This window comes from Strigops habroptila, chromosome 2 (genome assembly GCF_004027225.2).
Source record: "Strigops habroptila isolate Jane chromosome 2, bStrHab1.2.pri, whole genome shotgun sequence".
In the NCBI taxonomy this organism is placed as follows: domain Eukaryota; kingdom Metazoa; phylum Chordata; class Aves; order Psittaciformes; family Psittacidae; genus Strigops; species Strigops habroptila.
In genome coordinates this window covers 105,724,888-105,750,842 of record NC_044278.2, presented here as the reverse complement: position 1 = coordinate 105,750,842, position 25,955 = coordinate 105,724,888, and the positions used below count along the sequence as shown (strand labels likewise).

The window sequence follows — 25,955 nt, the reverse complement described above, 5'->3', positions numbered from 1 at the left end:
GCAATCAAATTAGCAAGTCAGTACGCTAGGGCAACTTCAAAGGTACATCTTTTTTATGTTTAAAAGTGTTAACTAGTTCTGTTTTCGATGAGGCTTTTTTAAAAACATAATCAGCATTGAAAGGAAATGTTGATTAATATTTCTTGCATCAAGGACACACTGTTATTAGGTAACTCCTTTGAACTAGAAATCATACCAAAGCTAGTTTCACTTTTGTTACTAAATATGATGCTTGAGTAAAGTCTCTCTTGGTCTAGGAGCTGCTTGGAGATGTTCCTGTTGCACCTTCATACAAGTTACCATTGCTACCTCTTCCAGGAGATACCTTCCCTGTCAGAGTTACCCACTTGGTGAACCCTAAGGAGGTACGTTTTGTAGCATCTTGTATATATTGCAGTCACATCATGCCAGTGAAAGGAAATCATGGCTAACAATTTTAGGTGATATCAAAAAGTATTAGTAAGGTTGCAAAATGCTACTGAGTTACTGATGCAGATGGTTGTGCAGAGCAACTATCTGAATGAACTCTACTTGAAATACCCTTTTGGGCAGCAGCAGAGAAATAAATACTGGCCATTTCCCTAAAAAATGGATATTTAGAATTATGAATACTGCAGTTTGGTACTTACCTTGTATGATAAGCAAACAGGTTGTTGGATTTAAGTTGGTGGAACAGTAACAACTTACCTCTTCTTTATTCTCCAAAAATTAAATTACTGGAACATACAGTAATGTGAACATTTTCTGGCTGTTACAGTTGTATTTTACTGTCTTTGATCGATGATTGATCATTGATTTTTGTGTAAACCCACACGGCTTCCTTCTAAGTAGTTTCCCAGGCAAAAGGCAGAATGTAATGTTCATTGATCAGATAAAAGAATCCTACGTGGACTTTAAATGTTGAATGATGAAATAGGAGAGAAGGAAGCGGTGGGAAGCTGATGGTGTTACAAAATCTAACATACTCTTAATGGATTCTTGGTGCAAGTGTTCGTTGTTTTGGTAAATCTGTAAACCAAATAAGAGGTTTTATAGTACCAAAGTGCTATAAAACTACAACTGCCTGAAAGGAGGTTATAGCAAGATGGGTGTTGGTCTCTTCTCCCAAGTAACAAGCTATGGGACAAGAGGAAATGGCCTTAAGTTGTGCCGGGGAGGTTTAGATTGGATATTAGGAAGAATTTCTTCACCAAAAGGTTTGTCAAGCATTGAACAGGTTGCCCAAGGAAGTGGTGGAGTCACCATCCCTGGAGGTATTTAAAAGACTTGTAGATGTGGTGCTTAAGGGACATGGTTTAGCGGTGGACTTGGCAGTGCTGGGTTAACAGTTGGACTCGGTGATCTTAAAGGTCTTTTCCTACCTAAATGATTCTATGATTCTATAATATACAACTGTTTTGACTAAATACAAGATGGAAGTGTTTAGGTATCTTGGAAGAGGGCTTTTTCTAAATTATGTATTCTGCTTCCTTTTTTACAGGAGAAACATTATAATATTTTTCTGGTTCCTTTTGTGCAAATGATTTGAACTCTTGATCATGGTATATAATTGTGAACACTAGATGCTGCTTCAGACTCCTGTAGATTTAAGTAGCAGTTGCATGATGGAGTTTATCTTGTGTACAAATGAGAAAATTACAATTAATTTTCTTCCTGGCTAGTGAATTGTAATGCTGAGTTTAATAAAAATAGTAACCTATTCATTAATTTGTTTGGACTACGATTAGAATATCATCATGTTCTGAAATTGCTCTGTTTAAAAGTAAAAAAGGCATTTCAGTTAGAAGCTGTTACATAGATTTTAATTTGCCTCTGCATGTTGTTTGAACTTTCCTTTGCTAACCTACAGCATTATACTGATGACCCAATTATAAAATAGGTGAATAGAATGTCTTTGCATAGCAAACAAAACGCCATTTCAAAAATTCTTCTTTCATTAACTTTAAAGTTAATCTTTGGTTTGATATTACAGAGTGAGACTATTTATCAATAGCAGGAGGGAGGAATCCTAATGAGAGACAGCTGTGAAATCTTATGTGGGCATATTCTCCAGTATGTGTGTTGCTTTCATTCTTACTTTCTAATGTTGAAATGTGGCATTAATAATTCGTGACTCTGTTCTGCTTTTGGGAAATAAATCTGTAAGTATGAAATTATTCATAAATTGAGGAAAGAAAGAGGAACAAGGATGTGCTGATCCTTATAAAGATGGGAACCAGAAATCTTCTAATAATCCTTGACCACAGATGGAATTTGAAGATTCTGAGTCATCTGAAAAACTTGTAATATGAGAGCCTTTTCTTTGGGTAGGTATATATTTGCCTTGATCCTTCGGAGAACCTTATAAAGCAGCCTGCTACAGGGGGAGATGCGAACTGTGACTCGAGGTTAGAGAGCCTTGATGAAGCCCTGAAGTGGTGCAATAAAAGTGTGAACTCTTTTCCACTTCTAACACACTTCCAAACAGGTATGTTAGTGTGTTTATTTTCACTGTTGTTTCATGTGGGTGTGCAAAAAGCCTGAAATTCTTTTGTAAGAATAAGAGTAACTGTATTTCTACGAATCTTTAAATAAAACTTCTGGTGAGTAAGGAGTAACACTACACTATAATCATAAGATAGACTATACTCATATCTTTTTTTTACTTTTCATGAAATTGAGACTTCTGTGTCATTCTGCTCCACTGGAAAATGATGGAAAGAACTCACACTTCTGATGGTGTTAAAGTGGATGAACTGAGTTCAGATTGCGTATGGCAGTAATAAAACTTTTCCCTTAAGGTGACTGTCACTGAAGCTGTAACTGAAAATCTTGCTATTAAATATTCAAGAGACACAAGTTACGTACAGAAAATCATGTTACCAAGAGTTAGAAATTACGTAACCCTAAAGAGCATCACTTCACTTTAATTCTTTTCCATTTGGGAAAAGATAGGCTTTCATTCTCTTGTCCACAGTTGTTGTGCGTGAAATAACGTGAAGTATGTGGGTCTAAAACTCTGTGAAGAAACCACTTATTGCTAGTACCTGGTGTTCTACCAACTAGTAAAATTCTGGTTGAAGTTTTAGGCAGCATCTGCCTTGTGTCTTCCAGACTGTTGTCTATTCTCTTACAGATCAATCTGTTTACTAACTGAAAAATACAGATTAGTTGAAGTTGAAAAGTATAAATGTTAAACAGTTTGGATCACTATCTTTACCAGGTGGTTTTCTGTTAATTCTCATCATTGCCCTGTGAGGCAGAGAAACTTGACTTAAACTCCATACTAATGATTGTGGAGTCCAGAGAGAATTGGAGGATACCTAGAACAAAATAGTAGCAGGAATTAGAGATGCAAAAACTTGGTCACAAAGTAAAATGGAGTTTCAAACTCAGTCAGTTTGTATTGCGCTGTGAGTATATTTTGTGGTGTTTTGTGGTTGGTTTGTTGTTAGGTTTTTTTTTTTTCTTTTTACAGAAATGCCTTGCCTTGTAGAATACCAGGATGGTTTATGGTATAGAGCAAAGCTCCTCTCCGTTATGAAGTCTGACCCTGTTAAGATCCTGGTTCAGTTTGTTGACTACGGTAGTTTTTCAGTTGTCCCAAGTAGCAGGTAAATACATAAGGAAAAAATGCTTGTAAAATCTATATACGTATGTGTGTATACACTTACATTATAAAATATGTACATACTAATAAGTGGTTTATGTTTATTATTACTTATTTTTCTATAACTATAGATATAATAATTTAGCATTAAATTTCAGTTGGAGAGAAAGTTGGTTGGCTATTTAAATAATTTCTGTCTGCAGGGTATGGGGTTGTGCACCTGCTTCTCTTTCTCAGGTTGTTCTGAGAAGCCTATTATAATATGAAATTTGTTCATGATTCTCAGGTTACTTAACCTGTAAAGTAGGCTCAGGCTTATATCTGCTTTTGCACCCAAGAAGCTTATACAAAATAGGGGTTGAGCCCTCCAGATGTACAAACAAATCCTCTGATCCTGTGCAACTGCAGTCTGCTCAGAAGACAGCTGGGCAGTAAGATAAGGGAGTGTGTGAGTGGGGCACAACTGGTTCTGCTTCTGTAGAAAATGAAAGTTCAAATCCCTGTTCTGCCTGGTGCTGACACACAGATGTCAGCTAAGTGTCTCAAACACCCCAGCTTGTCTGAATTTTCTCTCTGGAAGCATTTTCACATTTTATATATACTGCTTCATCACCTTGACTTGCTCTTGAACTCATTGAGGAACCTACAGGTCCTTGCTGAAGATGAGGCAAAATGGAGATTTGAACAGATTCCCTGCTTCACAGACTACAGGGTCATAGGAAAGAGTGTTTTATTTCAGGGTTGCACTTTCCCGCTCAGTTTCCCCATTCCCTTGTGTCTGAGACAGAAGAATGAGAAGATGATAATATAAAACTAAGGTACCTGTTTCCAGCAGTGTGTCTAAAGCATATCTGGGTGTGAAGCACTTTGGACCACAAAGGAGGTGTCATTTTCCAGATGCACCAGATTTGGAGCCTGCACTGTGGTGACTTGCTCTTGCATTCCTGTGCTCAGATCTGTGTCAGGCACTTGAGACTCCTCCACAAGTGTTGTAATGGGGAGCCAGGGTGCCTGGTGGGCTGCAGGTGTGGGGCCTGTGTGATACTGACCTGCTTTTTGATAGTTGCTGTGCTGAACTCCTTCAGAGGGCCTAGCCCTACCTGGTGAATTGTTTATTCTGACACTGGCATGTTATTGTAGAGCAGGGATTCTGATCCCAGATTCCACATCATAAACCTACTGCATGAACCATTAAGCTGCCCCTATGTCCATACTGGCAATTCAGCTTGACAGGTGGATTATTGCAGGCAAACACATTCCATTTTTGTTTTAGATTGCGTCACATACCTTATCACCTGCTGAAGTATCCTGTTCAGGCAGTACGAGCTCTGTTGGCTGGATTTAAACCTGCTTTATATGACAGAAATGTGGAAAGAATACCTTATTCCCCAGAATGGAGCGTGGAAGCTTTGTGGGCTATGATAGAATGCATTGAAGGAAAACAGCTCTCTGCTTCCATAGTTGTGAGAACACTTCTTTTTTCTTTCCCCCCCTCCTACTTCTTGCTTAGCCTAAAATTCTAACACACTCTTAATTTCTGAGTACTTGTTTTACTGTGAACCCTAATAATGTAGAATTGTGAACCATTTACCATGAAGGCATGCTGATGAAGAGAGAAAATCCTACAGTGCTGCTCTTAATACTGCAGCCAAAAAGTTTCTGAGTATTCCTGTTGGTTTGAAATCAGTTTCCTTTACTTAAAACCAGAAATATTCTTTGTATGTTCCCAGTTCCATTTAGGCAGGGAGTATAGCAAGTAAAATAATTTCTGCTATTGGTTAGCTTGAGATTTAAATCTGTTAACTGTCGGTACTCTGTGAACTTCTGGTTTTCAGGCTCTTGCACCAGAGGTCACCATTTCTTTGTATGAAGATGACAAAAATCTAGTTCATATGAAACTGATAGAAATGGGACTTGCAGATTTGGATGAGTGACATGTAAGTACAGTGATTATGAACTACATATTGATACCATTGCAAAGGTGTTAGATCAGAAGTCTAAACTGTCAGTAATGTTGACAGCTAGAATTTATTTGTTTAAAAACCCCCTCTGTCTACACTTCCACTCTTTTTAATAAAATAAAAAGCTGTTTAAAAAAATAGAATTTCTTTAAGTACCCCTTACTGACACCCATAGTGTAGCTTTGAGAACTAACAGGTACTGAAACAAAGAGCCCTAAGGCAATACAACAGAAAGAGCTTTTGCTGCCAGTAACTAACTGAGTGAGGTAAGTTGCTGATGTGTGGCAGTGTACTCTGCCCAAACTACCAAAATTAATTGTTTTTCTTTATTTTCAGCATTTGACCTCAATGTCCAGTGCCAGTGGCTCTCAGATAGATCCAGGATACCGCATGGATGTGCATATATCTAGTCAAACATGGAATATTTTTAATGAAAAGCTTTATGTGATTGTCTACGGAGAATACTGGGGACATGGATTTAAAATTCCTTGGCCAACTCTGTTAAGTAGTCTTTTTTCCTCCTATTCAATAAGCGCTCTTCGAATTCATGTTTATAATGTCCCAAACACTTCCCAATCTTGAAATAGTGAAGCTGTATATTCACAACCCAGTCATCTCTTTTGACCTTAGAGACTTAAGTACTGTTCAATGCTACCCTTTTTCTTAAGAGTAGATGCCATTAGTGTATAGTGGTAAAGAAATAGATTAAAAGCTGATGCTGGGCACACTTGTTCTAGTGTCTTGTTAGATGTCTTTGAGGGAAGATGATAGTTCTATTACTGTGATGTAACTCTCATTTATGTGTCAGGCATATTTGGTGACAGACTTCTCCAGTATGACTTTGGTATAGAGAGTGAACAGTTTAGAGGGGGGGAGTGTTACTGTCTTTGTTCTGGAACATGTTCACACTGGGGCTTTGTTTCTGTTATGATAAGTGTTTTGGGTGTCCTTGCACCTCCTTCCTACTCCTGAAACTGCCGTGTGCACGTGAAAGTGTTGGAATAAACAGGAGCTTGCTCAGCATGCATGTGAAAGCTTGTTTTCCTTTACTGCTATAGTATGTAAGGTTTATTTGGATGTCTCCATTGTACTAGTGTAGTATATTCTTTACATTTAAAACTTAGCACCTTTCAGTCTCCTCATGGAGAATTCTGTCTAGATCGTCAATGAAAAAACATGCACAGTGAAGACTACACAACCGCTCAGGGCAACCAGTTCCCATGGTCAGTCATCTACACAGTAAAAAAGTGTTTCTTGATGTTCAGAGGGAACCTCCTGTGTTTCAGTTTGAGCCCGTACACTCATACCCTCAAGATCCCACAGGTTTGTACCCATTGCCTCTTGTCCTATCCCTTGGCACCACCAAGAAGAGTCTGGCCCGATCCTCTTGACACCCTCCCTCCAGATACTTCTACACATTGATCAAATGCCCCATATCCTTTCACAGCTCTAGTACATACTCTAGTATGACTCAGACATGTGCTGTACAGGGTTGCAATACGCTATAGAGCTGTCATGTGCTTATCTTCAAAATGTGTTTCTTAGTTTTATTTATTAAAAAAAAACCAAACCACACTTTTTTTTTTTTTTTAATCAACTCTGAGGGATGCTGCCATTCATTTACTCTTTTAAGTCAAGCAATAAGTAAACTGATACCCAGACTCTTGAATTTTGCCACCTGCTGTATTTTTCCACAGCAAGGGTTCCAACAGCACAGCTTTTTACCTTGGATAGAGAAAATTCCTCTTAGATGTCTAAAATAAGGTGACCTAGAGCAGTTTTGTTATCTTTTTTCTCTGACAGCTGATTTAAAAACAAAAAAAACCCCACCCTTTAAACCACACATGACAGAACACTGAATCAATGAACTGCTTCTTAAAGTAGAAATGGGAAAAATATTAGAAGAAGCTCCAATGTAGTAACACTCCCCAAAAAATAAATTTATTTGTTTCAGGAAAACTATAAACAATATATACACACAACAAGCTTAAAGGGGTTCTGCTTCTTGTTTACAGGAATGTACATTGGTTTTGCTGCTGTGCTAATACTTTGACATTACCTACAACTTGGTGTCCATGATAATATTACCATCCTTGTCCTTTACTCTTACTCTCCCAGAGACATACTTTGTTTCCTGCTGTCCGTTCATGTACACAGTCTTGACAGTACCATCTGGATACTCCCGTCTCTTAAACTGTGCTGTGTGTAGTTCTCTCTGGCCATTATTGAACTCTATAGTTTTGCTTCCATCTCTGCATTAAATAAATAAGTTTGGGGTTTTTTTAAATAACATTGTACTATACATAGGCTTAAGCTTAATCTCTGAACAAACATTAAATATGCAAACCTAAATGAAGGAAGAACTTAAGAAATACAGTATTTCCAAAAAGCCTGTGAATACCATAGCAGCTGTTTGATACTCAAAAAACCTGTTTCTGCAAAACTGAGTGCAGTAGAACTGCACTTTCTCTGCACTAAATCTATTGCTGCAACAGTCCAAGAAAGGTTTAAAACTTAATGTTTTGAGCACTGTCTGTTATCAGGTATCATCAGTCAGACCTGCTTGGTCTGATGAGTGATGTTCTCACATGTTCTCTAGAATTAGAATTATGTACAAGTTGAAAAAAATCTCTCAAGTTAGGGAATGAGACAATACACACAGGCATTGTCTTTGTGCCTCCTCCAAGCTACCAAAGAAAACCCAAGATTTCTAACAGTAAATACATGTTCACAGTAAATACATGTTCACAGTACAGTATATTCAAATGTGAACTTGTAGAAGTAGACATGTCCAAATATTGCCTGTGTCAGGGAGCCCTATGGCTCCTTCCCAGTGTACAGGCTGGGGGTACCTGAAAGGTGAAGCTTACCGCTGAATGCGAACAATGGTACCGTCTGGGAAAATACTTTCTTCTTGCCCATCCGTAAATAAGTTTTTAATAGTTTGATCAGGGAAGGTAATCTCTTTCTTGCCATCAGGATAATGCTTCTCTGAAATGTATTTTGAGACAAATACAGGTGTGGATATGTGCATATATACATACATATACATGCATATATATATGCACAGTAATTTTGAGGGTGGGTTGGATGATTTCTTTACCTATTTGTCCATTTGAAAACTGCAGGACCTCTAAGCCGTCAGAGTATGTAGTATGTGTAGTCTTAGCATCAGCATAATAATAAATCTGCAGAAAACAGTTCAGATTTAACTGTAACCAGTGAGATTTTGTACATGTGTGTATGCATGTACATATAAATAAGTATTTCTAGACAAATGCAGAAGACTTAGGATACATACCACTGTTTGATCAGGCATAACCTGCTTCACATCCCCATTGAAGAAGGTTATAGTTATGGTCTTCCCATCTGAACCCACTTTTTTCCATGTCCCATTGGGGAAATATATGAGGTGACAGCCATTTTTCAAAACCTTTTCAACCTAATGAATACATTACGGAAAGGTCAGTATTGAGCCATCACAGCCACGTTCTCATTCATCTTTCACAACAGATGTCTTCCTGGATTTCAAATAGCTGAGCTCTCATTTTACCTTTCCATCAGGATAAGCAGTTTCTCTCTGTATCTCTTCAGTGTCTGTATATACAGGTCCAGATGGTAGTGACACATGAGCTTCATTAGGAGAAGCATCCTGAAATGACAATAATAATCTAAGCATAAACTCCAAATCAAGCTTTGTCTTTATACATCTTTTTTGTCCTAAGCTGACAGGTATTTTAGGAAACAAGGGTCATCAGGGGAGAAAGACAAGTATAGGAAGGCATAAACACAATCTGGGTTTCATGCAGCTCCTAGTTAGTTGAAGTGGTAAGACAGACAGAGACTCAGGAATAATTGGTTGTAGTCTGGACTAAAGTGGAATTCAGTGGGGTGTTGTAGCATGGTGCTCAACTGCCTGAAGTCATCCTTGCAAGGTATGAGACAACTGATGAAGTTTCATAAAGCCTGAATGCTACCTGCAGCAACTAATGTAAGAATTAATTCAACTAATCACAAGATTCTTGCATGGTTGCCCTGCATGGCACATACAAACATCTCCTCTCTCAAAAGGTAAAACATTTTGCAAAATTCAAGGGAGTGCAAGATTTTTATTTCCTCAGCCAAAGATTATTCAACTCCAAGACACAGGTAAAACAGCATTGACTACGGCACAGCTGTTTTCCTGTATGACAATAAAAGTGCAGTTGAACATAAAAAGGTGAGTCAACAGTTTCACCAGTCACGCTCCAGATACTCGTTTAAGTATCAGTAACTGTTATTTTAAGCTTTCCCCCTCCCCCTTAAAAATCAACTCCAGATACAGGACTTACTATCATCGAAGTCCTAGAAGAATCTTCTGGTGCTGTCATTGTCTCAGAGTTGCTTCTGTCACTAGCAGCTGGTCCTGATGCAGGTGTTCTAGAAAGCTTTCCTGCCCAGATACATGTAATAGAATTTGCACAGTGAAATTACAGTTTAAGTGTTATATATGAGGTGAAACTGTACAGGACACCTACATTTCATAAGTGCAGCAGAAACAGGAATTCAAGCTCAACATGAGCCAGCAGTGTGCACTTGCAGCCCAGAAACCAACCCTGTGCTGGGCTGATTCAAAAGGAGCATGACCAGCAGGTCAAGGGAGGGGATTCTGCCCCTCTACTCCGCCCTCATGAGACCATAACTGCAGTTCAGCTCCGCGGCCCCCAACACATGATGAATGCCATTTGGGATTACAGAACACAGCTTCTGGTATGCTCCAGACCACTGAACATGACCAGAAGCATTTTTACTCTGAGAATGGTCTCATCACCATTTTCTCCAGAACCCTACCCTGCGAGGTATTTACCCAGATGCTCAAGTCCATTCCAACTATTCTCTTACCTACTTCTGAGGTGGTGATGCACTCTTTTTAATACAAGTGAAAATCCACATGAATTTTAAAGAGTTATAAATTCTCTGATAGACAAGCATTAATACCTTTTGTCTGAGAATAACTTTTGCCATTTATCTTGGTGCACTTCTGAACTGGAAGAAACGGAGATGCAGTTTGACTTTTTGGCCATCTGTTTGGTAGACACTAAAAGGAAATTTTTCTGTTCATATAGCAACTGTTCATATAGCAACAAAATTTACACACCACGTGACATGAAATTTACTAGAAGCTTTCCTCACAAACTGTACATTTTTGAGACTTTGTCAGCGGAGGGCTTGTGTGATGTAGCCCAAGCTATCCTATGGAACTCTTGTCTGCTGCCTCGCTATGGACAACTGCAGAACATTAACTTGGTGCAAGCAATCCAAAATAAGTGTTACAGTTTCAAAATGAAATCTAAATGCTTTAGACAGTGGTGAACTGCTGGGCTTGCCTGGCTGGTCCTTAAGCTGCAGACGTTCACAGGTTAGATTCCCATCTATGATTGTTCTCTTGCATCATTTTGAATTTCTAAGAGGAGTTCCTCAACAGAGTGGACGCTGCACATTATGAACATTCGCATTTGGAGAGAATGTGACAGTAACAAAATTCTGTGTCTGTCACCACTCGTGGAGTTCCAAGATCAGTAAATTAAAAGTAAACATTGACGTTGTAGCTACTGGATTCCAAGTTTATGATCCAAACCTCAAGATTATCCATACAGATGAATTTAAAAATACCAAGATTAGTAACTTACAGATTCTCCCCTTTTTAGATTGATCCCAGGATTTTCTATTTTCCTCTTGTTTCCAGCAGCTTCTACTTTCTTCCAGGCTTCTAGACGAAACCTTTCCATAATTTTTACTTCCTCTTTTAGCTCCATATTCTCATTTACTAAAGCTTCTATTTGATCTTTCAGGCGTCGATGGGTGGTTGACCATTTTGCTTCTTTTCGTTTTAAATCTTCCTGTAACTCTGCAATCTGCTGTTTTAAAGCCTTAGAAAAATGCATGTTTATGAAGTTTCAGTTTTTATTATATGACAAGCACACCCACACAAAAAAAAAAAAAGCACAAGAGTGGGGAAAAAATAAGACCAGCTTAATGGGGCAGAGGGTGGAAAGCAGAAAAAGCTTTCTTCCCTGAAAGACATATTATTTACTTTAGACTATCAACTTTATAAGCTAAACTTCAGTCACAGGAATCATCTTTGCTGCCCTCTTGACATCCTTTGCACTTCATAGATTGGCCAGTACAAATACCCTTGAGACAGAAACATGAAATCTTTAAGGCTACCCCTGAGAGGACCCTTCAAAAATCTTGGCACAGGAAAGCAGGGAGGACACAATCACGTAAGACACACGTGAATCTGCCTAGCCCCTTTAGCAAGTATTACTTCAATCTGTTACAATAAGGAAAATTTGCAGGGAAGGAGGAGGGAAATCCATGTGTGATGATTAATACGACTTGTCTGTATATGTCATACCACACATCCTGACAATAAAGGAACAAAGGATTTTGTTTCTTACATCTCTGATACCTAAAGACCTAGAAGTAATAACAAAATTGACTTTGAAAATTGTAGATTACTGTATTTATTGTACAACACTTATAGACAGAATAAAACTCAAGTACAGTTCTAGTTGCAACCTTTCAATTAAGTTACAATTTAGCTCTTGACTGCCTTTAAATGAATTTACGTGTTCCTGCGTGGAGTAGAAGAATAATATATTTTTATACCTGGATTTCATCACGTTCTTTTTTATCTGGAATTGCTCTTGCTTCTGTCGTATATTTTTCAAAAACTTTACGCTCCTTTTGCAGTTTTTTCCTTTCCTTTTTCTTATACTCTTCTATTTCAGCCAGTTCTTGGGCTTTCTGCTGTTGGAAGTCTGCAATTTCTTTCCTGTAATTATGAAACAAAGTATTTGTTTAAACCCAAAACTACTTCACATCTGGATTTTAGGGAAGAAAATAAAGACTCTGAATTTTGTGGTCATTGATTCCAATCCAGCATGTTATGCCAAGGAAGACTGAAGCTATAAATGGTATTACTTATTTAAAGAGTAAGAACTGTCACATAGTGTTTGAAGTCCAACAATTTCTATTTTTATATCTTCTAGTCACAAAAGTTATCCTAACTCAACAAAGCTTTGACTAAAATCTTCCAGCATTCTTCAAAGCAGTAGAATGCCATGCCCCCAGAAGTACCTCAAAAAAAGAATCTGCTAACAGCAGGAGGTCACAAATTAAACATCAGCCAAAAAACATGATGCTGTTTCCAAACAAAACAAAAGTGACTTTGGTAGGAATAGGTGTGCCACATTTAAGTCACCAGAGATAATTATTCTGCTCCGTATGCCACTTCTATGTCCCCCAGTTCAAATGAAAATAGTCTCAGTTTGTACACACAAACATCTGATCCACAGAAAGAGCATCAGTCATGATAGAATGAAGATTTGTTTTACAAGACCAGTTTAGGACTGCGTTATCACTTGGAACAAAAGTATACAAATTGTCCCAAGTATAGCCTTTAAGGATATTATATTAAACTAGCAGGGGTTCTTAATATTATCATTTGTGTGTGAGTAATAATTACAGTTTAATACATACATAGAGCAACAACCAGTTTCTTGACCTGTGTCTCCACTGTAACTGAAACACACCAATCATTTACCTGTGCTGTTGGTACCTGGACATTAGGATAGTCTGGAACATACTATGTTAGCTTGAATTGTTCCCATTAACAATTACCTGATATTTGCCAATGCATGCTCTCTTTCTTCACGGAGTTTAGACAGACTTGTGTTTTCAGCTCTGAATCTCTCTATTTCGGTTTCCAGTTCGATGAGTCTTTCTCTCAGTAGCCGGGATGGAGCAGTGTTTCCTGTCAAAGAACAGCCAGGTGCAAGTTATCAAAGCAGCATCCGTAAGGCTGAAGTAAACCATTATTCCACACCAGTTAAAAAATAAAATTAAAAAATATATTTAAAAATCAAGCGGTACAGCTTTAGAGGTAGGAGTAGTATTGTGAAACATTTCTACTGTTCGGCTAACACAGAAGTGACATTTCAAAGCACTTGGTGCCGTTTGCTCAAATACATCTATCACCTTTGTAGAACTAAATATATTAGCAAATGGAATGTGAAGAGCTTCATGTCAATCCAGAGAAATTAGATGAAGGTATAAGGGCCAAGCATCAAACAGGAAAGTTCACAGTTGTAAGTTTTTCCAAGTTTTACTCACAACAAAATCTGCTCACACCCATCACCACTGTGTGAGCTATTGCAGAGGCCAACAACAGGATTTGTGGGCTTTTTTGCCGTGCCAGTTTCCTGTTCATTCACTACCTAACACTCTCAGGGTTTTAATAGTCCACTTCTGCATATGCAAAAGAAAAGCCTAAACACTGAAGCCGCAGTCTAGGTAGGTAGTTGCCTCGTTCACCTGTAAATTCTCTGAGACTCAGTAAAAAAAACCCTACCCCTCTTCCTGCAAACAACATCTAGCAGGCATCCTCAGACAACCCTACAAGATCAGTTCTCCACAAAACAATAAGCAGAAGTAGCAGCTTTCTTATGAACTTCTCAAAAACCTAAACAAAATCCTAAACCTTCACTGCAGCAGAGTATGAAACCAAGATCTCACCACCTTACAGGGAAGAGATTTAAATACTAGGCTATGCCACCATGCTTTCCCCGAACAGCAGCATTTTTAATGATCTCACATAAACGCAACATCTTCAACAGGAGCCTTTAGAGGCAGTCCTTCCCCAGACTATAACTGCATGATTGACATCAGCTTGGGTAAGGCAGAAAAATTAATCCACGTTTCCCATATTCCACATAAATTCTTTAGATATAATACTAATGTCAGAAAACACAGACAGGGCTGCCACATCCTTATAAGGGGAACAAGCCAACCTAACAGGGCACAGCATTACCCTGCTGTGGTGTAAACATGCACGGTAGTGGAAAGGGAGGTACCACTTAATTTTTGGCATGTGTTTGATACTTCCCTTGATTTGGGAACAGTGATCAAGCAGCTCCAGATCAAGTTAGTTCAATGGGCTTCTCTGACAGAAAACTAGCCTCCAGGGGGAAAGAAATACCTTAAAAAAGCCAGGTTTGCACTGCTCATGCTCATTCTGCGAGCTGCATATTTGTTAGATCTGACATCAGACACTCAACCAAGGAGAGGAGATGAAAGGTGAGAACGGAGCCATTCCCTACAGTAGAAGTCTCTACTTACACCCTTTGGTATAATGTCAGGTTGCAGCTAAAGTGTTAGAAGGAAAAACTTGCAATATATGTCATCTTCAACATTTCCTACCGCTTGCTGTTCTCTCACTTCCTGGCTCCTGTTCCACATTTGATTTGATTTCACACTCTGAATGACAGCCTGCCTTCTGTTTCGGTTTCAGTGAAGGGAACAGTTTCTTCATCAGGTTTGATACAGGAGGTCCATTTGAATCGCTGTCCACTGCAGACTCTTTGGACATTTCATCTCCTCTCTTTGAGGCAACTTTTCTCTTTATTGCTTTCTCTGGGACAGCTGTATCATTCTTACTGGAAAAGTCCATCTGTAAAGGTATTTTAGGATACTTTTCAGGTAAATCGCTGTTAAGATTTTCATCAAGATCACTCCATGTTCTTTCATCATCAAACTCAAACTCACTCCTACTTATACAAGACACACTTCTTTGACAGTCTGAAGCTTTTCTAATCTTCTGCTTTGACAGTGCACTGCAATCTTTGTCTGACATGCCAAAGTCAGCATCTCCATTTTTGCTTTCTTTGCTGGTATCTGTAGCAGAACCTCCACAATCAAAAAATTCTAGATCACTTTCTCTATGGCTCATAAAGGATGTCTGAGCATCTTCATTTTCATTTTTTAATGTGGACTCTAATTCACTCTCAGAATCTATAGTAGTATCATCACTGCCCTCACCCTTATCTTCATTTACAATCCACTGATTACTTTTTAAATCAGGAGCTGCAGTCATGGGAGAAGCTGAAAATATCACACCATCCGTTTTATTCAATGGATCCTTCATCCTAAAAGCTGTTCCTGAATCTGAGGCTGTATGCATAACTGCTCTATCATTCATATTTCCCTGTATCATACAGTCTGCCTTTTTATTTATCTTATTTGTAAGTTCAACAGCCAGTGCCTTGACTTGCTGCTGTTTTGCCTTGATAGGGGTAGAAGACATTCTACGGCCTTTTAAAGTTTGCTGATCTTGATCCAAGATCCTCTGCACAAATGAGGAATTACTTGAGAAAGATATTTCATCTGCAGCTTGTTCTAGAAACAAAAATTCATCTAATTCTAGATTCTCTTTTTCTTTTTCCTTTTCCCAGTTTTCCAGCTTATTCTGAAATGAAACTTCAAAAGACAGTTCTGAATCTTTTACAGGATGACGTACAGGACATTTAGAATTAGAAAAGGCACTGGCCAGCTCGTAAGACAACTGAGGCTTTTCTGTGCCAGGTAATTTGTTTCCAATCTTACTGGTGTTAGACTTAATAAGTTCTACTATATTCTCTTTATTTTCTATTTTGTTGTTAATTTCTGATGGGAAAGAATCTTTCATCTGTACATCATGATTTTTTCCTGGTTGCATTCTCGTTTCTAATGGCAAGGTATCTTTTCCATTGTGATTCCTGAGTATCAGGGTCTTCTGAATAGGACAATGCTTGGCTTTATCAGGACGATTATACTTTTTAGATGGTGCAAAAGGGTTCCCAGGAAGCAGTTCTTTGCCAGGAGGCACAGTTTTCTTCTGTATTTGTGATCTGTCCACTTTAATAACATTTCTGTCATCTGAAGACCTTTGGTGAAGTTTTAGGGCATTTTCTCCAGGTTTTGTAATTTTAGATTTGGCATTAGTGAATCTTGTTAAGCCTTCTCTTCTTTTCAGGAAGGGTCGTTTGATGACTGGTTTGTGAATGGCTGATCCATTTGTCTCCTGAAGAAAAAGAAAAAGTAAAGATAAAGTAAAACACAAAATGTTAGACAGCCCCTTATAGAGTTTGAAGATTTCTTCAAATAAACCCCACATGAGTAAGAGTTTATATAGTACATTTCCAGTGGATTTCTAAAGACATCTTAAACAAGTGAAATATTTGGAGCTTACTGGTTTTTTTTAAGAATGTGAATACTGCATTTGGAGTTAGCTTTTGATGCTAGAATCTTCCTTGCACATTTCTAAAGCAGCTACCACATCTTGTCACAAAATATAAAGAACTATAAAGATAAAAAACAAAAAAAACCTAACCTGTAACTTCTGGGTTTCCTCCAGACGCTGCTCTTCTAGTTGTATCTGTTCTTCCAGGTATTCTTCAAATGTCTGTTTCTTCTCCTGAATCGCAGCTTTAATAGGTCTAGTGTAATTAAAGAAAATATGTAGAGAAAAAGCAAGTTTTACATTTCTATGCAAAATAACTGTGTTTAAAGTCACTGCTGTTCAAAGACCTAAGGTGTAATTATATAAAACATGACAAATTATGAGATACTTTGACACTTAATGACCAACCTGAGAAATGCATTGTAACACTAGCTGTTCCACTTTTGAGAAATGGTTTATCAAATCCCTGCCATCATTAATACACATCTCTAAAAGATACTGTATGCAGGTTTTGGTCTTTCTTCTTTCATTGGTTTTCTCAATGACTCTTCTGCCCAGATCACCAAACTTTCACTCATCTTTTAGTCATACTGCCAATTTCTACAGTATCACCTACCCAGTTCAGTGACGCTACTGAGATAGTGTTCCTTACCTCCCCCTTTGATACTCCTCCTCCTCCACAGCAGTACTGGGTCTGGCTGGCATTGAGTGAACTTTCTTCATAGCAGTCCATATGGTGGTGTGGTTTGGATTTGTGACTACAGCAGTGTTGACACACACAAATGTTTTAGCTATTACTGAACACTGCCTGGATGGCATCAAAGCTTGCTTTGGTTTTTCATGCTGCTCCCTACCCCCAGGAAGTAGGCTGGGGGTGGGCAAGACACTGAGAGGGGACACAGCCAGAACAGCTGATCCAGATTGACCAAAGAGCCATTCCATGCAATATAACATCATGTTCAACAGTAAAAACTGGGGGCTTGGTCTTCTAAAAGTAGCTGTTGCTCAGAGACCAAATGAGCATCACTCTGCTTGTGGGAGGTGGAGGGTGACTGCCTATGCACCACTTGGGGTTCTTCCCCCCTCTTTCCTTATGAAACAGTTTTCATCTCAACCCACAAGTTTTCTCAAGTTGGCTCCTCAGATGCTCTCTCCCATTCTGCTCTGGGGGACAGAGTAAGTGAGCAGCTGGGTGAGCGCTTAGTTTCTTGCTGGGCCCAACCCACCATAGCCTGGAGCAAGTATTTCTCGTTTTACTGATGACCTGTCAGACACAGCTGAGGTTTAAAACAATGCCGACCACTACTGTTACTCTATCAGCTCCATAAACAAAGGCTTCTGCCAGAGGCATTATTATTACTTCTTAGCCATATCAGATGTTTAAACAAATATAAGTCCTGGTAACAAACTAAAAAGTCACAGCCTTACACTCCTCCTTCACTTTACTACTTTCACCAGTGAATAGGAGATTGTAACAAATCAAATTGGGAACAGTAATTATAACTGCATATATACTAACCTGTGCTTCTAAACTACCATTACCTCAGGCTGCACACACCTCTTCAGCCAATACACAATAGTACATCTTTCACAGCATAAGCAGTTTCAAGCTGGAGCCTCTCTTACTACAGGTCTCCACAGTACCTAGCAAAATGCAATTCTTCGTTGAGAAAACTACACAAATTGAGAATATCAGACCCTTTCAATCAGGACTCAGAATTCAACCAAACTCAAGTTACTTGATACAAACTGCATAACAATTGTCTGATTTACCTTTCCTCTGTGTTAGTCCACAAATGTTTTCCTCTGCTTGAATTTTCAGAGAGATCTGCACTTTCCACACATAAAGGATCAATGTGATCATCTTCACTCTCCATTAATATTTCCATCTTCTTTTGTTCTGGACACCACATGTTTTTTCCTATGAAATTAATAGAATTTTTTTTCCTTGCCATCAACAAAATGATTTTCAGCTCATACTTGAAGCAACATTCAGGTCAGATTAAAACCAAGAGGGAGCTTTATGGTAATGTAGTCTGTCTGAACTCCTACATCAAATAGCCCTAAGATTTTTCCACAGATCTAAACTTTTCCATAGACCTTAAATAACCCATCCTGATTGTTCATCTTCTTTGCTGTTATTAATTTATGGCTTAAAAATAAAATAAATGAACAAATTTGGATGTCTGCTATACTGAAGAGCTTTCTTACCAAACTTCTGTTTCCCATGTATATAGGTACAAAATAGTTTCAATTTATTCTTTCACATACTCTTGAACCAAGCCCTCTGATTAAAAGTTTTAAAGCTGTTATGAAGTATAATGAAATGCAATCTCGTACCTTTTCCCTATAATCTCTACAGGTTAATAAGGTTTAACCTTATTAAATTGCTAGATTCAAACCAAAACGACTCTTCCAGACATAGCAGCAGATTAGTCATCTGGTGCCAATGTTAAAACTGTGTAGGAAAGAAAGAACCCCTTCGCAGTGCTCCTGATGTACAAAGAATTTTTAGGCATATGGTGGGACCCATCAACTCATCTTGATTCTTAATTCCAGTTCAGTTACAAATCCATACAATAGAGCTGGTCTAAAGACATTCTGTATCCCTGGACAGATTGTCATTTTCCATTTTCCTCATGAAAATGTGGGTACAGTTCAGCCTAAACAATTCAGATATCCAGTATCTGTCATTATTTGCTATTTTCAGTCTTTATGCAAGCCTTAGGAATAATGGTTTTAAATTTTTCCTAAAACAGACAAGCATTTCATACAGACAGAAAAACTTGATTTTTGCCTCATGCTGCTTTTAATAAAACCCACATGGACATCTACAGGAGCAGTCTGAGATCTGTAAAATGTCAGTAAACTAAACCACAAACCAAGTAAACCAACACTTGTATAAAATCTTCACAATAAGTAATAAGTAATAGAAAATTACACTCATTAACTACAATAGGAAAAAAAACCCACCACACAACAAGTTATCTTCTATAAATGACTAACCAGTAATGTGTTTGTCTTCCTCATTTTTCAAACAATTCTGCATTTTCATAGGCACATCCAGACCTTGTTTCTCATAGGCAGGCACTCCTGAAGGGCTGTTCTTCAAAGATAAGGTGCATTCTTTGTTGTTTAACTTTTGTAAAAAATCAGTGTCTTGTGCATGTGGAGAACCAATCGGAGCATAAGCTCTGTCTTCAAAGATGTTCTGATACCCAGATGATGGCAACTGGTGTAAAGTAGCTGAGCCTGCTGAATGCCCAGGTCTCAGCTTTTGACTTTCAGCTATTAGAGGATAGCCTTGAAATTAACAGAGAAAAAAAAAGTCTGTGTCATTCTATGTGTATTACACCACCACTGTTCCACAGGACAAAAGAAATGGCACTGAAGGGCAAGATTGACCACCCAGCTCCATCCTTATGTTAGTGATCAAGAATAAGTGATTAGGCAATCTGGGTTTTTGTTCTCCTAAACTAAGCCCTAAGTTCATTTTCTTAGGTACGCAGAGTGAAAGAAAAATAATCATTTCGGTCAGGTTGGACTTATACTGCCAACAAGAGAAAATACCCCTGCTCAGCTCTCAAAGCTTTTTCCAGCCCAGCACTGTCCCCTCCTCTTGCAGACAACAAATGAGACTGGAAAACTGATACAGGTTACAAGTGTTTGTTTTTAAATACAGATCTGCTCCCTAGTCCAGCTCAGTTCATCACCAGAAGGAATTTGTGCTGTGGGAGCACAGGCAAGGAGGGACCACTTCGCTTGGCTATGCTGAGAGCTTAAAGCAATCAAAAGTATTGTGAGAAATAGCTAATCAGAAAGGAAAGCAACCATTTGTTTTACACTGTTATTTAAATTACGTTCTTCGAAACAAGGGCTCCCATCAGGGCACATATTGATCACATTACAATTACAGCTGGCATTTTATGAAAACAGGACAGTATTTCTTCTACAGTAGCACTTGAATTTCAAGCACTGAAGCAATGCAGCATAACTACTCAAGTAGTCTTAAGGTGAAGAACACTGAATATGCTTTCAGGTTTTAACTGGAAAATGAGATTAAATTCTTCAGTTTACTCAAAGTATGTCATATGGTTTCTTTCCCAACTTACCAAGAACTGCCGTCTGGCCAGATACCATGCTAAGTAGCTTCTGCTGCTCTTCCATTAGCCTTTGAAGTTGTTCCATCTGTTGTTTCTTTAGCTGCTCCTGTTTCTGTTGTTGCAATTCCTTCAGCTTTTCAAACAAAAATACAAGTGCATTGAGGCTAAGTTTACTTAGAATGTACCACAGGATTAGTGTCATGGAGACAACGGGTATTTCTTGTTTTAAAGATGTTCCATTAGGTAAGTGTAACATGAGGAAATTAAGAATTTTCCTATGTATGAATACACATGCTATTTCCAGTTTGTCCAGTTAACAGTTCCACTAGTCTTTAATTGACCAATCTGCAAACAACAGGAATCAGAACATTCGTTTCTGTTGCATGGGAAAAGCATTCAAATTCTGCTTTTTTAAAATTAACTTCTACTAAGCTGTGGTTTTATTCAAATGTGAAATACTTCATAATAATTAAAGCTTTAGAGAAAGCGCGGTGGGGTTTCCACCCCACACCCCCCCCAAGATCTCCTAGTGAACAGTACTGATACAGAAGACCAAGACTGGGGGAAAAAGATCATCAGAGAACACTAAGATTCACAAAGCTGCCTGAAAAAAAGAACTAAAATACTGGTTAAATTCAGTAATCCAGTCTTCATTTTCTCGTGTAGCAGAGTCCCTGGCCCTGTCTCAAGGCCTATGCAAAGGCAGGGCATTCTGTACCCCACCAACCACCACAGTGGTGGTGGGACTCCATGCCTATCTCTATCTCCAATGCATACATATGTGCTACTTCCAGTTCCTCCAAAGGAGAGACAGAAAGCCTGATTAAATCCTTCCACAGACTAACAACTGGACCACACCTGTGATAAAACTGTGTGCACCTCTCCAGGTAAAAAGATTTTAAGAACAAGCACACTGCCACTGAGTGCAATTTCATTTTAAACTGGAACCTGTGCCAGCTGGAAACAACAGAAGGTAGACTCTCAATAACTGCACATCAATGGGGAGAACACCGACTTCTATGCATGCATAACTGACTTAGGACTTGCTCTTTAAGCTGTATTCTGTATGTTGCAGAGAGTTTGCTTACTTCCAGGTATGACAAATCATATGCAGGAACAAAATAAATCTTAATGATATACATCAACAAATTTCAGGCCTCTTACCTGTTCAAGCTTCTGTAAGAGCGGATCGCTGCGATCGGATTTATTCTGAACATCCATTCCACCATGGACAAAGTCTGGTTTAAAAGTTTCTGTGTTACATGCTGCTGCTGGAGAAGATGTTTCAGTGGTATATTGCTGAAGTGTACAAGAGTCTTCACACAAGGAGTCATCACTTACAGAACAGCTGTCTGAAAGATGCAACCTCTCGGCAGGGAAAGCTGTGATATTTTCAGGTCCAGATAACAAGTTTTCTTTGTTGATTTTCAAACCAGTAAAACTAGGATCTAGTAAGACTCCAGCACGGGAACTATCAGACATCCAACGCGCAATGAAGTTTTGTTCACTACTCAGATCTTCAACAGTTGGCATCTTGTAAACTGTATTCCAAGTTATTTGCTGGTGTAGCATTAACATAACAATATTATGTTATGTAGGGTTAGGAGAGTATCATGTTCAAAGTCCCAGGTATTTCATATGGATGGTTACCTACTTTTAGCACCTAGAAATTAAACAGATAAACAGAATAATAAATCTACAAGTAACAGATTACCAGCAAAATAAACTTACTCTCTTATAACCAACCTAGTTTATTTATAAAAATAAGTCACAATCTACTTTTCTGTTGGCAACAGAAACAATTTGGACAACGAGTAACAAACACTTTCTATATAGGAAATCAACATAATCCAACTTTTAAACTTATTTGAGTGCAGTTAATATTATCTCAAGTACTATAAAGTATAATATTTTCTTCAGTAGTACACAGAGGGATTCAGAATTTTTTTTAAATGCCTACAACAAAAGAAGTGATTTGAGGAGCTGAGAGACTTCCTGCACAGGACCTTCATATTAACACCAAGTTTCAAATATGTCCATCTAAATACAAACATTTTACTGCAAACATTTCAATGCAGCATTTATCATTTTTGTGCCAGCTTCTCATGGGAACTCTACAACCATGCTGCCTGTTAGCTGCTTCTACTGTAAAAAGGCTTCGGTTTGAAACAATGACTATGACTAAGAGAAACAGCGAAATATCCTTAAGAAAATGCTTTTCTACTGCCTTCTGTTTGAGACGCCACTGGAAGTCTCCGAGCGAGGAACAGATTCCTGCTGAGGCAAACGAGCCCACAGGGCGCACACGCTATTTTTCCTGTCACCTTTAGGAGACCCTTTCGCGGCAGCTGACAGTTAAAAGCTTCCCCTGAAGTTTATGGGCAGCAGCCCCTCATCGCCACCCGAGACAGCTGGCAGGGCTGGAGCCGGCCCGGCCCGGCAAGGCGAGGAGGGACGAAGGTGGGAAGAGACGCACCGCCGCGTTCCTCAGCCGAGCCGAGGGGCCAGGCCCGACGCCCTCCTGCCCCCGCGGACACGGGCACGGGCGCGGACGAGGGCACGGGCGCGGACGAGGGCACGGGCGCGGGCACTGCCCCGGCCCGCGGCACCGCCACCCCCTCGCAGACGACGCCCCAAGGACGCCGCAAGCACCTGCCGCTCTCCCAGCCCCACAGCACCCGCACCACGACAGCTCCGACCCGCGGCCCCTCACAGACTCCAGGACGGCGGCGGCGGCGGCGACGGCACCACTCCTCAAGCCACAGCCCCGCTCCACACCGTCCACCACCCCGCTCCGTCTATTACAAACCTGCCGCCATCTCACGGCCTCCCGGCGCCATAGGCTGGGCACCGCCCCAGCGCTGAGCATGCTGGGAGTTGTAGTCCCGAGCCGCCGCCTTCCCGCCCAGCAGCAAGGCGGTGCTTCAGCGCTGGGACTACAGCTCCCGAGAGCCCCCGCGGCGAAAAGGCCGTTGATGGGCATCAACAGCGCAGCTGCCCGTCCGCAGTCGCCGTCGCCCCGGTCCTGCCGGGCTGTGTGGGGCGGGAAGAGCGGCGGGGATCCTGGCAGTCGCTCCTGGGCACGGCCCGCAGGTGGAGGCGGCTCCCGGGTCCTCCCCGCTGGTGGCCCCTTTGGGAGCTGGGGGTTCTCGTCAGGCAGCGCCGCTGAGAGGCCGCAGACGGCGGCGGTGTTCAGCGGCTGTCCCGGCATCGTGTCTAGTGAGCTGTCCGCGAGACCCTTTTAATTGTTAAATAGCTGTAGTCAGGGGGGAAAGGGAAGATAAACAGGCAAAAAGCGCCTCCTGGCTTTCTGACATTTTGTGCTTCAGACATGCTGTATCTTACTGACCAAAATCAGTGTTTTCCTCTGAACTCCATGAAGTGGCAGAGTTACTCCAAAAACTTGCATGTTGTGGGCAGTGACCTGTTTTTGCAGCTGTTGCAGGCAGGTACAAAACCGAGCTCTAGGTTGTGTAAACCCAGTGCAGACCTCTCATTGCCTACTGCTTGTTTTGATTTCCACCATTACTGTGCATGGTTCCACAGGGTTCTTTGTGCTGAACTTCCCAGTACTTTGATTTTGCCAGTTGTGAATATATTGTCTACACAATCGTCCTCAGACTGGATTCTGTGATAAGTTAGGAGTGATAAGCTACTGTGCTACAAAATACAAGGATTTGTGCTGGTGCTTTTTTTAAAGCATAGCATCTCATTCAGTCCATTTGACATCTTCAGTAGGAAAATTATAGAATCATAGAACGGGCCTTAAAGTTCATCTAGTCCAACCCCCTTTGTGCGACCATCCAGCCAATTCCTTATGCACCAAGTGGTCCACCCATCAAATCCATATCTCTCCAGTTTAAAGACAAGGATGCCATGTGGGACTCTGTCAAAGGTTTTGCAGAAGTCCAGGTACGTGATGTCAGTCGTTCTTCCATTATCCACCAACTGTAACCCTATTGCAGAAGGCCACCAAATTTGTCAGGCATGATTTGTTCCTAGTGAAGCCATGTTGGCTGTCACCAATTACCTCCATATTGCCCATATGCCTTAGCATAGTTTCTGGGAGGATCTGCTCCATGATCTTGGCAGGCATTAAGGTGAGACTGACTGGCCTCTAGTTCCCTGCATCTTCCTTTTTTCTCTTTTTAAAAATGTGGGATGTGTTTCCCCTTTTCCAGTCAGTGGGGACTTCACTGGACTGCCACAACTTCTCAAATATGATGGATAGTGCTTGGCCACTTCATCCACTAGTTCCCTCAGGCCCTGATACAGAAGAGGTTTGTTTTGAGTTCACCTGCACACTGAAGGCCTTACAGGACTGCAGATTATTCATGGTCTATTGTTGGATGGTAAAATCTTATTGTTGGCTTCTTCTCTGTGCCAAAAAATATAATCCATTGCTAACAATGGTGTTCAATTTGTGGCTTGCTCATGAAGTACAAGCTCATGTGCTTGTGTGAAATCCTTTTGAGGCTACTGGGGCCTTACGGATCTCCACCAACATAAATTAAAATTGTTAAACTTAAGCCAGTGCCAATTTTTCAGCAGTTCCTCTTTACATAGCTTCCTTATTTGGTGCTGCAACAACGCAGTATTCCAGTTATAAAAGTGTTTACCAGCAGTTAATTCTCAACACACAGATTAAATACAATAGTTTTTCTTGCTGATTTTGAATATTGGAAATGTTTCCATTCAAAAAGAATAAAGCCAAACACTGCTAAAATTCCTTGAGAAGTTTGTTTCTCTAAGGAAATAGAAGACAGGCTACTATTCAGTGGTAGCATTCATCAACAATGAATGAGAATAAAATCTTCACTTAACAGAGAGAAAAGCTGCTGGGGACAGACTTTGAACAGGTTTTAACTCAATTTCTTGCTCTCTGTCAGATATTTGAAAGTTCAGTTATGCTTTAGCAGCGACTATTTCCTCCCCCTTCCAAGTGCAGTGATGGTTACTGCCCCGAATGCTGCAGGAGACTACACTTTGCTTGGTTTATTTATTTGGCAGGGTTGCTGTCCCTTTGGGTGTTTTACAAGGAGCTACCAGTGTGCCCTGGCCCTCCCTGCCTGCAACAGCCAGGTTCTCCTTCCAGTTATACCTCACGCTGTTGGGGAAGCAGGAAGATCCTTCAGGGAGGACAGCTGCCTGAGCAGGTGAGTGTAAACTATTTGGCTCCCTCAGAACCTAAAGATGATCGGGGTTCATTTGATACCTCTCGTGCTGGGAACAGAGAAGGCAGGTGTCTTTGCAGACAGGCT

The 25,955-nt window shown here is 40.0% G+C and overlaps 2 protein-coding genes across 6 annotated transcripts in view; one reads left to right on the top strand and one right to left on the bottom strand.

Moving 5' to 3' along the window:
* The window catches only part of RNF17 (ring finger protein 17), a 49,161-nt gene extending 42,588 nt beyond the window's left edge, over window positions 1-6,573 (top strand). Inside the window, exons 33-38 of the mRNA XM_030477286.1 lie at window positions 258-365; window positions 2,311-2,467; window positions 3,458-3,593; window positions 4,863-5,052; window positions 5,425-5,526; window positions 5,887-6,573. Of these exons, the coding sequence (XP_030333146.1) occupies window positions 258-365; window positions 2,311-2,467; window positions 3,458-3,593; window positions 4,863-5,052; window positions 5,425-5,523 (690 nt within the window). The 3' untranslated portion in view covers window positions 5,524-5,526; window positions 5,887-6,573. The remainder of the gene's footprint in view (window positions 1-257; window positions 366-2,310; window positions 2,468-3,457; window positions 3,594-4,862; window positions 5,053-5,424; window positions 5,527-5,886) is intronic.
* A 721-nt stretch (window positions 6,574-7,294) lies between these two features.
* CENPJ (centromere protein J) lies at window positions 7,295-23,585 on the bottom strand. 5 transcript variants are annotated; one of them, XM_030477149.1, is made up of 17 exons: window positions 23,504-23,585; window positions 21,859-22,357; window positions 20,704-20,827; window positions 19,598-19,894; window positions 18,365-18,512; window positions 16,742-16,847; window positions 14,794-16,432; window positions 13,216-13,348; window positions 12,202-12,367; window positions 11,220-11,459; window positions 10,528-10,627; window positions 9,882-9,982; window positions 9,104-9,202; window positions 8,852-8,992; window positions 8,654-8,738; window positions 8,421-8,541; window positions 7,295-7,802 (listed from the first exon to the last, which is right to left on the bottom strand). In XM_030477149.1, the coding sequence occupies exons 2-17, from the start codon at window positions 22,270-22,272 to the stop codon at window positions 7,610-7,612; spliced, it is 4,107 nt and encodes a 1,368-aa protein (XP_030333009.1). In that variant the 5' UTR covers window positions 22,273-22,357; window positions 23,504-23,585; the 3' UTR covers window positions 7,295-7,609. The 5 variants fall into 5 exon arrangements, 4 of the variants coding, with proteins under 4 accessions (XP_030333009.1, XP_030333011.1, XP_030333013.1 ...); XM_030477151.1 differs by having other exon boundaries at window positions 14,812-16,432; XM_030477153.1 differs by having other exon boundaries at window positions 19,661-19,894.
* Window positions 23,586-25,955: the final 2,370 nt, after the last annotated feature.